The sequence below is a fragment of the Mustela nigripes genome, chromosome 10, assembly GCF_022355385.1.
Source record: "Mustela nigripes isolate SB6536 chromosome 10, MUSNIG.SB6536, whole genome shotgun sequence".
In the NCBI taxonomy this organism is placed as follows: Eukaryota; Metazoa; Chordata; class Mammalia; order Carnivora; family Mustelidae; genus Mustela; species Mustela nigripes.
The window spans coordinates 4,203,619-4,217,562 of NC_081566.1; the positions used below are offsets into that span (position 1 = coordinate 4,203,619).

The window sequence follows — 13,944 nt, forward strand, 5'->3', positions numbered from 1 at the left end:
GCCGGCAGCACGGAGGGAGAGCCGGGGCGGGCGGGGGGGACATGGGGCCGCAGTGGCGGCGGCGGCGGCCGGAGGAGGCGGGCGCGGGCGAGCCGGCGGCTGCGGGAGCAGCGGCAGTCCCCGGAGTCCTCCCGTGAAGCGCCGCGCTCGGCGCCGCCGTGGGCCCCTCGGAGGGGGCGGCCGGTACGCGGGCCGCTGAGGAGCCGCTCCCGCTGCGCCGCGGCCCTTCGGACTCTCGGTCCCATCCTCTCGCTCCTGCTCCGGCTCCTCCATCTTGGCCTCGGCAGTGGCGGCTGCCGGGAGGATGTGCCGCCTTCTGGCAGGGGGAAGAAGGAGGAGAAGATGAAGAAGTACCGCCGGGCCTTGGCCCTGGTCTCCTGCCTGTCTCTGTGCTCCCTGGTCTGGTGAGTCGCCGCCGCCATCCGGGAGTTTCCCGAGCGGGGAGCGGGGAGCGGGGAGCGGCGCGGGTCACACCCCCAGGTCGCCGTGGCTCTCGGGGTGCGGGTCTCCAGGCCCTTACGACACACGGGTTGCTCGCGGCTCCCGCGCCGACTGGCCCGGCCGCGCGCTGTGCGGTTTCCGGGCGGTGTGTCGGCGCTCGCGGAGAGGAGCGGGCGGGAAGGGGGCCCGAGTGCGGCGACCACCCGGTGCCTTTGTGCTCGGCTGCTCTGCCCTTGGAGACGGTGGGGCGTCCGGGCCGCTCTCGGAAGGGCTCGCGGGGTGGCTCGGGTCCCCTGCCGGCCGCTCTCTGGCCGCGTGCGGTGGGACCCGGGGCGACCGGGTCGGGCGCGTGCGGTCCCCGGTGCGATTCTAAAAGCGTGATTGTCACGAGGGCCAGAGGACCGCGCGCGCTGCGGTTCAGGCCAGGTCCTGCCGTCTCGGGCCTCGAGTGCACCTGGGGCGGCTGCTCTCGGAAACTGGGCGGGGGGCGTTCCGGAGCCCCTTTGAGGGGGCAGACGAGGAGCGGTTGGTGCGGTCGCGCGTCTCAGGTGTGGCGTGCGCGCTGTCCCTGAGGAATGGCAGGACGAGTCCTGTCTTTGGAAGGCGGGAAGAGTGCTTTGTTCCTAAAGTTTAGGGAGTTTCTGCTGGTCCCTGGCACGCTTGGGTGCCTCGAGGCGCAAAGACACCGCGTCAGTGAAAGGATTGCTGTCACTTGACTGGGAAAAGCCGTTTTTTCCCTCCTGGAGGTGTGAGCCCGCTGACTGGGAAGATGCTGCTTTAGTCAGAGCGATCTGCTGTTTACTCAAGTCTACGTAAACTTTATTCATTAACGAATAAGTGAATTCGTTAACGAATAAGTACCTTTATTCATTAAGTCCCTTGTTTATTTCCGGAAAACACCAACGACGTGTCCATTTTTTCTGTGCTTAATAGATTCCAAAGATCCTGAAGTTCACACGAAATACTAAGTGACAGGAGAGGGAAAACCCTTGCCAGGCTGAGGAATTCTGATCTGAAGACTGATAGAAGCTTTAGAGGACAAGAATCTGGCCTTATGACTTTAATTCCAAACACTTCCAACAGGACAGCTGTCACCCCCTCCTTTGTTAGTGTCCTGTTGGGGACCAACAAGTGCGCGCAGGAGATGAGTCCACTCACCCCATTCTAGATTTAGGTTTGTAGGTGACGTGTTCATTTCCATCTTTTTCTGGGGGCTCCTTGGTAATTTACAGGGTAATGTATCATTTCTTTCTTCTTTCTCCTTGATCTTGCCCAACTTTAGACTTTCTGAAGTGGCTCATAGGGCAAAGAGGTTACACTTTCGTTCAAGTTTAAAATGCACCGGTACCTCGGATTTTTTTTTTTAATTGAAATATATTTGACATTGTCTAAATGTCATTATGGTATTGTGCAAATTCAAGATGTGTAACATGTTGACATGATACATCGATGTACTGTGATAGGATTGCCATTGTAGTGGTAGTTACTACTTTTATCATATCACATCATTATTTCTTTTTTGTGGTCAGAATAATTAAAACCTAGTCTCATAGTAAGTTTAATCATTGTCGTACAATATCATTATCTATATATTCCATAGTAGATCTCCAGGACTTAGTTATCTATAGTTGAAAATCTGTACCCTTAAACATGATTTTATTTATTTATTTATTTTTTAGTAGATGGTGGAGATGAAATCAAACACTACAGTGTGTTTCTTAAAATCACTTGTGAATTTAAAGTAACCATGCTTCTATTACTTTGTGTACTTTCTGGCTGTCTTTTGCTTAGGCTAACTTCAATATGGTTTCTCAGCTTTATTCATTAGTAATAAAAGGTTATGACCTATTAGAAAAAAAAATCAGTCAGCCTAATATTGAAAGTAGTAGTCATAAAGTTCTGTAAAGTTTGTTGACTCTCACAATGAAAAGTGGATGTTGAGAGTTTAAGGAGTAACAAGTTTTAAGAAACTTTAGCTTAAGAAACAGTTGAACTAGTGTATTTTGAGATTGGTTTATACTGCCAAATTTAAGGACTTTTAAATTATTCTTTATTGAAGCCATTAAAGGGCATTGAAAAGAGGATATTTAGGCTTGAGATTTTCCTGGAAGGGTGGTGATGCGATTGGAGGAGAAGAGTGGTACCGGGTAATGATGGTAGAGGCTATGTTACGTTATCAGGCTCGGCACTGATTCATCTGGAGGTCTGCTCCTTGTTCCAGTTTGGTCTGTATGTCATTTCCCAATATCTCCATTTTCCCTTAGGGGGAAAAAAAAGTTTACGGAAGAGTAGTTAGTAGCCATTTTTGTCTTTGATGTTTATAAATTGTCTCTAAATTTTGTGATCCATTTCTTTCTTAAGCTGTATCGTTTTGTAATGTACGAATGCTGTGTGTTCATACCACAGTTCTCTAGTTTCTAAGGTTCACCTCCCTCCCACCAATATTACTGAAACTTTTTATCCCCTATTTTATACTCTCACACTTCTATAGCTCTTGATTATGTCTCCCCTCTCCTTTTTTTCTTTTCAGTCTAGAGTCCTAACCTTGGATTGCTGTCACAAAAAAACCATCCTTCCGTCTTATTAGTCATTTTAGTTGCTATTTTTTACTTTTGCATATATTGTGTGATTCTTTATGAAGTAGTACAGAGTATTTTAAGCATAAACTTACTGTAGCTGCAGCATAGAGTAATAATGATTGTCATATCTATGTGTAGCTTGTGGTGTGTACTTTACATACTTTAATACCTTCAGTCTTCACAGCCCTGTGAGGTAAGTATTATTGTTAACCTTATTCTGCATTGTATAGTTCAGGAAGTAGGTAAATTAACTGATTTGGCAAGGTGAAGCAGCTATTAAGTTTAGCAGCTTGGATTTGAATCTGTGCAGCCTGATTTGTGGCAGAGTGTCCTGACTGGTATCAAAGATCAGAAGGCCTGTATTTTAGGGGCGCCTGGGTGGCTCAGTGGGTTAAGCCGCTGCCTTCAGCTCAGGTCATGATCTCAGGGTCCTGGGATCGAGTCCCATATCGGGCTCTCTGCTCAGCAGGGAGCCTGCTTCCCTCTCTCTCTCTGCCTGCCTTTCTACCTACTTGTAATCTCTCTCTGTCAAATAAATAAATAAAATCTTTAAAAAAAAAAAAAAAAAAAAAGAAGGCCTGTATTTTAGATACCGCTCCATGGCTTAATAGATACGTGCCCTAGGACATGGTATGTAATTTCTTTGAACCTTAATTCTTGTATCCTAAAAGTAGGAAAACTAATTCATTTATACTTCACAGGGTTGTTAGGAGGATGAAATGAGATAATACATACGACAGGTCTTTATTAAATAGTGAGGGTGTGTTATCTACATATTTCATAAAATATATATAGGGTATATAATCCATTTATTTCATTATAAAATTATTCAACAAGGATTTTTCTCATGCTTATTATGTACCATATGTTGTTTGGGCACTGAAAACCTAAAAATAGGGTGACCAGCTTATCCTGGTTTTGTCAGTGATGTCCCATGTCTCAGGAATCTCCTGTGTTATTTCTTACTGATGCTGTTAACAAGTTGCCAAAAATTTAGTGGCAGCATGCATCTGATACCTTACACTTCTGGGATCAGAAGTTCAAAATAAGCCTTAACAGGGCTAAAGTCAGGATGTCAACAGAGATGGCTCCTTCCTGAGTCTTTTAGGTAAAGAATCTGTTTCTTGACCTTTTCAGCTTCTAGGGCCACCTGCAGTCTGTGACTCCTCCCTCACAGCATTCTCACCTCTAGCTCCAGGCTTCACATGTGCTAAATCACTGATCCCCTTGCCTCTCTTTCCATAAGCACTTGTGATTACATTGGGCCTGCCAAGACAGTCCAGGATTATATACCCATCTCAAAATTGCTAATTTATGGGAATGCAAGCTGGTGCAACCACTCTGGAAAACAGCATGGAGGTTCCTCAAAAAGTGGATAAAAGAACTACCCTGTGACCCAGCAATCGCACTACTGGGTATTTACCCTAAAGATATAAACATAGGGATCCAAAGGGGCACGTGCACCTGAATGTTTATAGCAGCAGTGTCTATAATAGCCAAACGATGGAAAGAACCTAGATGTCCATCAACAGATGAATGGATAAAGAAGAGGTGGTACATATACACAATGGAATACTATGCAGCCATCAAAAGAAATGAAATCTTGCCATTTGCGACAACGTCGATGGAACTAGACGGTATCATGCTTAGTGAAATAAGTCAGTCGGAGAAAGACAGCTTTCATATGATCTCCCTGATATGAGGAAGTGGAGATGCCACAGGAGGGTTTGAGGGGTTCGAAAAGAATAAATGAAACAAGATGGGATCGGGAGGAAGACAAACCATAAGTGACTCTTAATCTCACAAAACAAACTGAGGGTTGCTAGGGGGAGGGGCCTTGGGAGAGGGTTGTGGGGTTATGGACATTGGGGAGGGTTATGTGCTATGGTGAGTGCTGTGAAGTGTGTAAAGCTGGCGATTCACAGACCTGTACCCCTGGGGATAAAAATACATTATATGTTTATAAAAAAATTTAAAAAATTAAATTAAAAAATTGCTAATGTAATCACAAGACTGGTTTAACATGTAACATATTCAGGGATTAGGACTTGGACTCTCTGGGAGGCATCATGCAGCCTAATATATTACTCTCAGTCCTGGCAAACTGGGAAGAAGGATTGTCATCTTAAAGAGGTCTATGCTTTAAGCAGTGGATATTCAAATTCTTTTGAGTGTGTCCCCCTCAATAAAATATTAATGCATGCAATCTTTAATATGTGCTTAATTGTTTATAAGTTGTGTGCATGTGCCAATATATTAGTATGATAGTATACTATCATAAGTTACATAAATTAGGTGTTTAAAAAGATGAGAAAAATGAACAGTCTAATACTTTCTATTTTTTTTTTTTAAGATTTTATTTATTTGTCAGAGAGAGAGAGAATGAGAGCAAGCACAGGCAGACAGAGTGGCAGGCAGGGTCAGAGGGAGAAGCAAGCTCCCTGCCGAGCAAGGAGCCCGATGTGGGACTCGATCCCAGGACGCTGGGATCATGACCTGAGCCAAAGGCAGCTGCTTAACCAACTGAGCCACCCAGGCGTCCCTAATACTTTCTATTAATAGAATTTTTTTTTGCTCTCAAATAATTTCTGGTGAGAGCTTTGTGATTGACTGATCAGAGTATTTTACATCACGATTTGATTGATGAATAGCTTGTTCTAGTTGGGAGTCTTAGCCTTGCGATTTTCTTGTTGACTTGTGCTTGTGTAATTATATTCTTTGCAGTCTTTGCAGGAATGTTTTCAAAGCTATTTTTCCATGTTGTAAGAGTCAGTTAGTTAAAACTAAATAATATAATCCCTAAGGCTACTTAATTGGGCATACATAAACGCCAGTGCCTCACAATGCCTGGAGGCAAACCCCAGTTTGTGGAACTTCCACATTTTCCCACAGGTTTCTGATTACGTAGTCCCTGGGGTTATTCATGTTTGACCATCCGACCTTCAGAACAAGTATAAATTCTTATATTAAACTTAGTAAAGCTTAATTAATTTAAAAAATACTATTTTATAGAGCATTTTATGTTCACAGCGGAAGTTATGGAGATTTCCTATACACTCTGTCCCTACCCTTGTATGGCCCCTTCATTAGTCAACATCCCTTATCAGACTGGTTTATTTCTTTAAGACTAAAAAAAACTATTGTAACCAATAAGATCATCTTGGAGAAGCTCCTATTTAGAGCTAATGAGAAAAACCTGACATTTAAGCAATTCTCATACATTTGACAAATAATTACAAAATATAATTACAAAGATTTTGAGGAACACCAAGGGTAGAATTCGTATTCTAGATACGATTCTATCACTATCTGTATGTCCCTGGATGAGTTATTTCTATGAATCTCAGTACTTATCTGCATAAATGGTTTGCAGGATGAATAGTACAAAATGGAAGAATTTTGTTTCAGTAGAGGCAAGATTCCTAGAGTATTTGTGGGGAGAGATGAGAAGGGAGGCTAGAGCCAGGTTTTGAAGGGACTTGATAATTACGCAGATGAACTCTTGATTTTTAGCCTGGTTGAGAGTTATGAGTCAGGGTAATAGTTTGAGCAAAAGCATGAGGTCAGATTTTATTTATTTATTTATTTATTTGATCATTATGACCATAGCGTGGTTTGGAAGGGACAGACTTCAGGAAAGCTGGAAGCCCTAAAGTGGCAGTCACAGTGGAGAGACTTGATAGATACCTAAATCAAAGTGGTCTGTTTTGTATGCTTTTTTGTCCTTGGTAATTTTTCTTTTTCTTTCTTCCTTTCCTTTTTTTTTTTTTTAAATTTAAGATTTTATTTATTTATTTGATGGACAGAGATCACAAGTAGGCAGAGAGGCAGACAGAGAGGAGGAAGCAGGCTCCCTGCCAAGCAGAGAGCCCAATGCCAGGGCTCGATCCCAGGACCGTGGCAGAGGCTTTAACGCACTGAGCCACACAGGTGTCCCAGTCCTTAGTAATTTTTCTGAATATGTTACCTGGTTTTCTTCGACTTCAGAGGTAATATTTCTTGGTTTGTGACTTTATTTCTGTAGCCCTTCTGTTGCTTTTTCTTTGATAATTTTGCTGGTTTCTTGCTCATTTGTCAATATGCAGAAGTAAATAAGAAAAATTAGCAGTTTTGTCATTTTTAAGGTAATGATTGGAAATATCCTTGAAAATCCTGTATTTCGTCTGGAGAAGTTACTTTGTTGTTTCTGTAACTATTTTTTAAGACCATAAGTCTCTTCTCTGAATAAAATAATAAATATTCAAAATAAAATAGTGAAGTAATCCCTCTTCTTTAAATCATTTGATGACTTTTTCTTTTAATAGTCTTTCTTGTCCTGGTGTACAATTTTTAGCATGGGGACTCTGGGTAATGATACTGTACTGTAGATCTTGAAGTTGCTAAAAGTAGATCTTAAAAATTATCACAAGAAAAAAAATTATAGCTGTGTGGTGATGGATATACTTTGTGGTAAACATACCACAATACATAATAATATTGAATTACTATTTCGTACATCTGAAACAAACATACTTTATATGCCAGTTGTATCTTAGTTTTTTGTTTTTGTTTTTGTTTTTTTTTTTTTAAGTCTTTCTTGTGGAACTTGATGTGAAAAACTTTGGGAAGAAAAGTATCTTTGCCCTGGGATATACATTGCAAAGAAAGTGTGTACTACTTAAAAGAGGTATTAAGTTATTTAAAACAGTGTTAGATCTTGTCAGACAAGTTAAATGAAGCCAGATTCCCTAAATAGGAAAAGGTCTGTGGAAGAAGGTGTGACCAGGTAGATACAACATCTTTGTGTAATATTTGTGACCAATGAAAAAGTGGCACATTACTTATTTATAATGTCCTTTGAATTATTTTAAAATGAGTTGGATGTGTTTTATAATATCATCTTTAAGTTATTAAACATTTGAGGGTATATTGGAATGGAGGCAGGTAATTGGGTTGGCTGGTAATAAAAAAAAAGATACTAACACCTAACTTACCTTTGGACATTGATTATTTAATTTTTCCATTCTTTATGAACTCCTAAATTATTCTTTCACTTGTTTCAACTGTCTGAATAGAGAAATAGGTCAATATGTGTAGAGCTAACATTCTAGTACTTGTAACGAAAGGGAAGAGAAAAATTTATAAAAATTTTAAATGCTTTATTATTCTTTCAAGCCATCTACAAGTAGAAACATATGCATGAAATACTTTTGTTTAGTAGTTTATACATAAATGGGACTCTTTATTTAAAACATAGTATATATGTATTGCAGAGTATACTTTAGTGCCAGTTGTATGTTTTACTTTTAAGGCTGTATTTTAAAGTAGTTTCAAAAAGTAAAATTGTACATGTTAAAGGATATGAGAAATTGTTTTCAAGTATTTGCAGTATAAAAATGTTAAAACCTTGGGATAAACTTATTTCATAAATGCAGATTTTTTTGACGCTTGATTTTGTTTTAGGGCTTTATTTTTGTGACGAATCAGTAGTTAAAATTGTTTTATATTTTACGTAGAAGTAACACCTAGCTTTGTTAGAAAATGTTTTTTGGCTTATAGGTACTAAGCTAATTCTGTGTTTCTTGTTATAGAGTATTTGTAATCTAACATAAGAAAATATGTAAAGTACTTAAAATAATGCCTTGCTCATAGTAAGCATTGTTACAAGAATTCTTTTAATTTCCTCTGGGTGCTTTGCTATAATTAGGAGGGCATAGGTGGCAGGGTTCAGAAATAGGAATCCATTAATTAATTCAAAATGGTATTTAGTTACCAACAATGTATTTGTGGTGGTGGGGAATCCTGAAGAAGCAGGAGACTTGAGCTCTGCCCTTCTGGTTGTCAGAATACACATACATACTGATGTAGGGGAAAGGGCATAAAACTAACCTAGAGTTTGGTTGTAATCCCCCCCTTTTTTTTTTCATTATTAACAGTGAGCCTTTACTGAATGCTTATTAATATTCTCAGTGTTTCGTGTCCACCAACTTACTCTCTTTACAACTCTTTTGAGATAGCCACACCATTTTATTTTATTTTTTATTTTTTTTAAAGATTTTATTTATTTATTTGACAGAGAGATCACAAGTAGGCAGAGAGGCAGGCAGAGAGAGAGAGAGGAGGAAGCAGGCTCCCTGCTGAGCAGAGAGCCCGATGCGGGACTCGATCCCAGGATCCTGAGATCATGACCTGAGCCAAAGGCAGCGGCTTAACCCACTGAGCCACCCAGGCGCCCAGCCACACCATTTTAAAGGTGAAAAAAGAGAGGCACAAAAAAGTGAACCAACTTGCCCAAGTTCTCACAGCTAGTAAGCAATGAGCCAAAACCTAAGTAGGCTGAGTCTGAGCTTGTCTTTTGTTCTTATTTTTTAAATTCAGTTTAGTTAACGTACAGTGTATTATTAATTTCAGGGGTAGAATTTAGTGATTCATCAGTTGCATATAACACCCAGTGCTCATTACCTCAAGTGCCCATCATCCATTTACCCCTTTACCCCACCAACCTCCCCTCCAGCAACCCTCAGTTTGTTTCCTAGAGTTAAGAGTTTCTTACAGTTTGCCTCACTCTGTATTTTTATCTTATCTTATTGTTTGTTCCCTTTCCTTATGTTCATCTGTTTTGTTTCTTAAATTCCACATATGAGTGAAATTATAGGGCATTTGTCTTTAATGGACTGACTTTGCTTGGCATAATATCCTCAGTTCCATTCATGTTGTTGCAAATGGCAGGATTTCATTCTTTTTGATGGCTGAGTAATATTCCGGTGTGTGTGTGTGTGTGTGTGTGTGTGTGTGTGTGTACACACATAAGTATACATACACATAGGTGTATACATACACATAGGTGTATACATACACATAGGTGTATATACACACCACATCTTTATCTATTCTTCTGTCAATGGACGTCTGGTGAGCCTGTGTTTTTGTCATTGCTTTGTGTGGCCAGTAGTCTTGTATATGGCTTTAGGCAAATTTCTTTACCTTTTCTTTGTGTGTTAGTTTTCTTACCTGAAAATGGGCAGACTGGATTGCCTCAACTAGGAATGAACATTAGAATTATTCCTGAAGCTTTAAAAAAAATACACATGCCTAAGATTCTTACCTTGGGGATTCTGTCTCTGTAGGCTTGGGATATTCTTATTCATTCTTCATTACTATTAGATTAGATGAATTCTGAGATTTTGTGGGTTTTTTTTTTTTTTTTTTGTACTTTTAAATTCTAAGATACCTAATTTGGACATTTGTGAATTATCAACTCAAAAAGCTGAATTGCTCAGCAGTGCTTAAAGAAGGGAAAAATTGGGCCTAGAGTGGTCAGGAAAGACTGGACTTGAGTTTAAGAGAAAATGATGTGTGGCTTATAAACTTCGCTTCTTGGGAATGTAGATATTTCATGAACTGAAATAAGGTGTACTGGTGCTGCTGATGTGAATAATGGTCTTGTCCTAGTGTGGGGTGTATGTGTACGTCTGTCTGTAGTGGGTAGATAGTACTTGGTTGTCAAGGAAAAAGAGAATAAAAGAGAGAATGTACTTGATATAGGTGCGAGTGATAGCAGACAAGCTTGTCTAGAAACTAAAAGCTGTATTTTGGGAATTATAATGGGTTTTACAAACTAACCTAAGGAATTAGACAGTAAAAATCCAGCAAGAGAAGTGGTGCTCCAAGAATGTTATTTTTTACATCATTGTGGTGGAAATATTTCAGAAGGGACTTGGAGGGATGAATGCTAAAAAAGGGGGAAAAAAAAGCAGTTGAAGTAATTGATGTTTATCATAACAAGTATTTGGTAGTAAAAATGAAGACGGTGCATTGAGCAGAGTTTTGAGGAAGTAAACGATCTGGTTTGGAGATAGATTGGCCATTAACAGAGGAATATAGTAGAAATAGCGTTGGTCTAGGATTCAGAAGAGAACTTGGTTTTAGTTTGCTTCTAACAGGCTCTTGTTCCTCAGAACTCTCATTCTGTCATCTATGTCAGTGTTGGAAGATATTTACTGAGGCTTCTGTGTGGTATATTCTTTGTAGGATTCTGGTGGATAAAACAAAGTTAGCTGCTTTCTTGGAGTATATTGGTTGAGAGAATAAATGTTAGGATCTAAAGTTACAGATCTGTGCAGTGAAGTTCAAAAAGAGAAGAAAAGGTCATTGTTTTTTAACTGGGGCAACTTGAAGAGTTGGATATGCTCAAAAAGAAATGGAAGTGTTGCTGAGGATTTGAATAGGAGGAGCTGTTGAGAGAGTGGAATGATCCACATGGGATGATCCAAGTGGAGACATGATATAGGCACTGAAAAATGCAGACTTTGGGCACCTGGGTGGCTCAGTGGGTTAAGTGTCTACCTTTGGCTCAGTCATGACCCCAGGGTCCCAGGATCTAGTTCTGCATTGAGCTCTGTGCTCGGTGGAAAGTCTGCTGCTCTCCCTCCTTGTGCACTCGTGCGCGCGCTCTGTCCAACGAATAAACCTTTAAAAAATTTTTTTAAAATGCAGACTTGAGTGCATTTAAGAATTGGGCTGGAGTTGTCCTCATAGAAGGGATTATTTTTGAAACAGAAGTTTGAACATGGAGATTCTGCAGAGACTTAAAGAAGGATGCCAAGCAAAGTAAAGCTCTGAAGGGAAGGAGAGTGGTTTGCAATGAACGATGGGAAGAGGTTTAAGGATGTCATTTGAGTGGCGGCAATATAAAATGTCTCAGGTAAGGCTGCAGAGTTTGAAAACTGAGAAAAGGGTCTTTTTTTCAAGAGGTAAGTAGTTGGTAAAAGCTTATGGGAGTGGAAACAGATGATACTTGAGCTGGTAGGCATGAATTCTTGCACATTTGTTTGGCAGTGAGATAGAAGCGGCTGGAGTGACCCCACCCTTCTATGTATGCTTCAGCCCATTCTACACCGTGCCGTGATTTATCTTACTGACACACAGTTTTGATTATGTCAGTCTCTTGCTAAAACATCTTCCAAAGGCTCCTGTCTTCCTGAAGAGAAAAATTTAAACCCTCACCTTCAAGGCCTGAAGTCTGGCCTAAACCTACTTTTGTAGGTGTAGCACGACTAACCTGTTAGCCTGGTAGTATTTTATTTGGGGACTATCTTTGTAGTTTTGGGTTGAAAATTAAGATTGCAAGGTATTGTGACTTGGGTTTTATAGGCTAAATATACCTGATGCAGTTTCTTAAAATACATCATTATCAAGTAAATATATGATTATCTTCAGAAGCTTTGAGAACAGTTATATTGGCTGAATTTCTAATAGTATGTTTAGATGTAAAAACAGAACAAACCATATTGTTTAATAAGTGCTACCCCATGCTAGATCCTTGAAATTATAGGCAAATTTAGTGAAACAATCCTCTAATAGATTTTGGTCTATGGAATAATTAAGCTAAGAGAATATAAGAACAGTCTTACAGGAGAGTGAAGATTAAAGATCAGAACTTTTGAAATTCAAAGGTTTGATTAGAAGCAAACCCCTGAAGGGTGCCTGGGTGGCTCAGTGGGTTAAGCCGCTGTCTTAGGCTCAGGTTATGATCTCAGGGTCCTGGGATCGAGTCCCGCACCGGGCTCTCTGCTCGGCAGGGAGCCTGCTTCCTCCTCTCTCTCTCTCTGCCTGCCTCTCTGCCTACTTGTGATCTCTGTCTGTCAAGTAAGTAAGTAAATAAATAAGTAAATAAAGAAGCAAACCCCTGAATACAGAGTTTTCTTCAGCCAAGCTCTGTAGTTCCATTTGATTTGATTGGAAACTGCTTTGGTGGCCAAATAGAATAAAAACTGGGAGGAGAAATGAACACAGTGTCACCTCTTGTGATCAGCAGGTAGACCTCACAGAGAGAAGCAGCCTTAAAGGAGTCCCCAAGCTGGTAATAGTTTAAGAAGGCTCTCTGTCTTTTAATACATTGTGATTGAAAGAAAGTAGAATGCTTATGAAGCAAAAGCACTGGAGGTCTAGTGATCTTTTGGTCCTTTTTTGTGTTTCGATCAAAGTGGCTTCTGTAATACCCGTTTCCTACAAATTTCCATGTACTTCATAGAATTTCTTCAGATTTCTGAATAGTAATGTTAAAAAAAAAACCATAATTTTTACCGTTACCTCAAAGTTAAGTTCTACTTTCCCACCTTTTTGTTTTCCTGGATTGTCTATTTGTTTGTTTATGAAGGGGAATGTACGCAGGGCATTACTTGAACCACACTGCTGTAATTGAATGGCTTACACTAGGTTTCCATACTGTGGATTAATGTGTACTTGTGTTTAAGAAGCAATTCTTCATTGCCCAGTTCTGATCTTTCTTTTACCATAAATTCTGTGATAACTGAGCTCTTTCCCTTTTCTAAGTTCTTTTTTTTTTTTTTTAAGATTTATTTATTTATTTGACAGAGAGAGAGAGAGGGGGGGGAAGGGAAGCAGGCTCCCTGCTGAGCAGAGAGCTCGACGTGGGACTCAATCCCAGGACCCCGAGATCATGACCCGAGCCGAAGGCAGCGGCTTAACCCACTGAGTCACCCACGTGCCCCTCCCTTTTCTAAGTTCTTATCCAAGCTGTTCCAATCCATAGGCAAAGGAAGAGTTTAGGAGATCACTGTGCTGAGACAGGGCAACAAGTTCTGCTAGCCTTAGAGGTGCTCGGTATTGTGTGAGGAACAGAAATATAAACAGTTAATTTCAGTTCAGGATTGTAATAAGTGCTTAGATATGCCAGAGGGTTGTGGCCAAACCCCAGGTTGTGGAAATCAGGAATGTTTCCTAGTCATTAACTTGTTCCTGCCCCCGGGTGGGGAGAGGGGGAGAATTCTGTCAGGTTTTGGATGGTGAGGAGTGGGAGCAGGGGCAGAACAGTCTTGGAAGACAGAGAAGCATGAGCCAGAGACTTGGAAGCATGAGACAGCCAGATGTGTTCAGGGAAGAGCGAACAGCTACAAGTAGTTCCGTATTACTGAAGCTTGAA

The 13,944-nt window shown here is 40.6% G+C and overlaps 1 protein-coding gene across 3 annotated transcripts in view; it reads left to right on the top strand.

Moving 5' to 3' along the window:
* The first annotated feature begins 256 nt into the window (after positions 1-256).
* Positions 257-13,944, top strand: part of SUCO (SUN domain containing ossification factor) — an 87,360-nt gene continuing 73,672 nt past the window's right edge. For 2 of the 3 annotated variants that reach the window (XM_059412469.1, XM_059412468.1), the window contains exon 1: positions 257-404. In XM_059412469.1, the coding sequence (XP_059268452.1) occupies positions 343-404 (62 nt within the window). In that variant the 5' untranslated portion in view covers positions 257-342. The remainder of the gene's footprint in view (positions 405-13,944) is intronic. The other variant, XM_059412470.1, reaches the window with a different exon arrangement.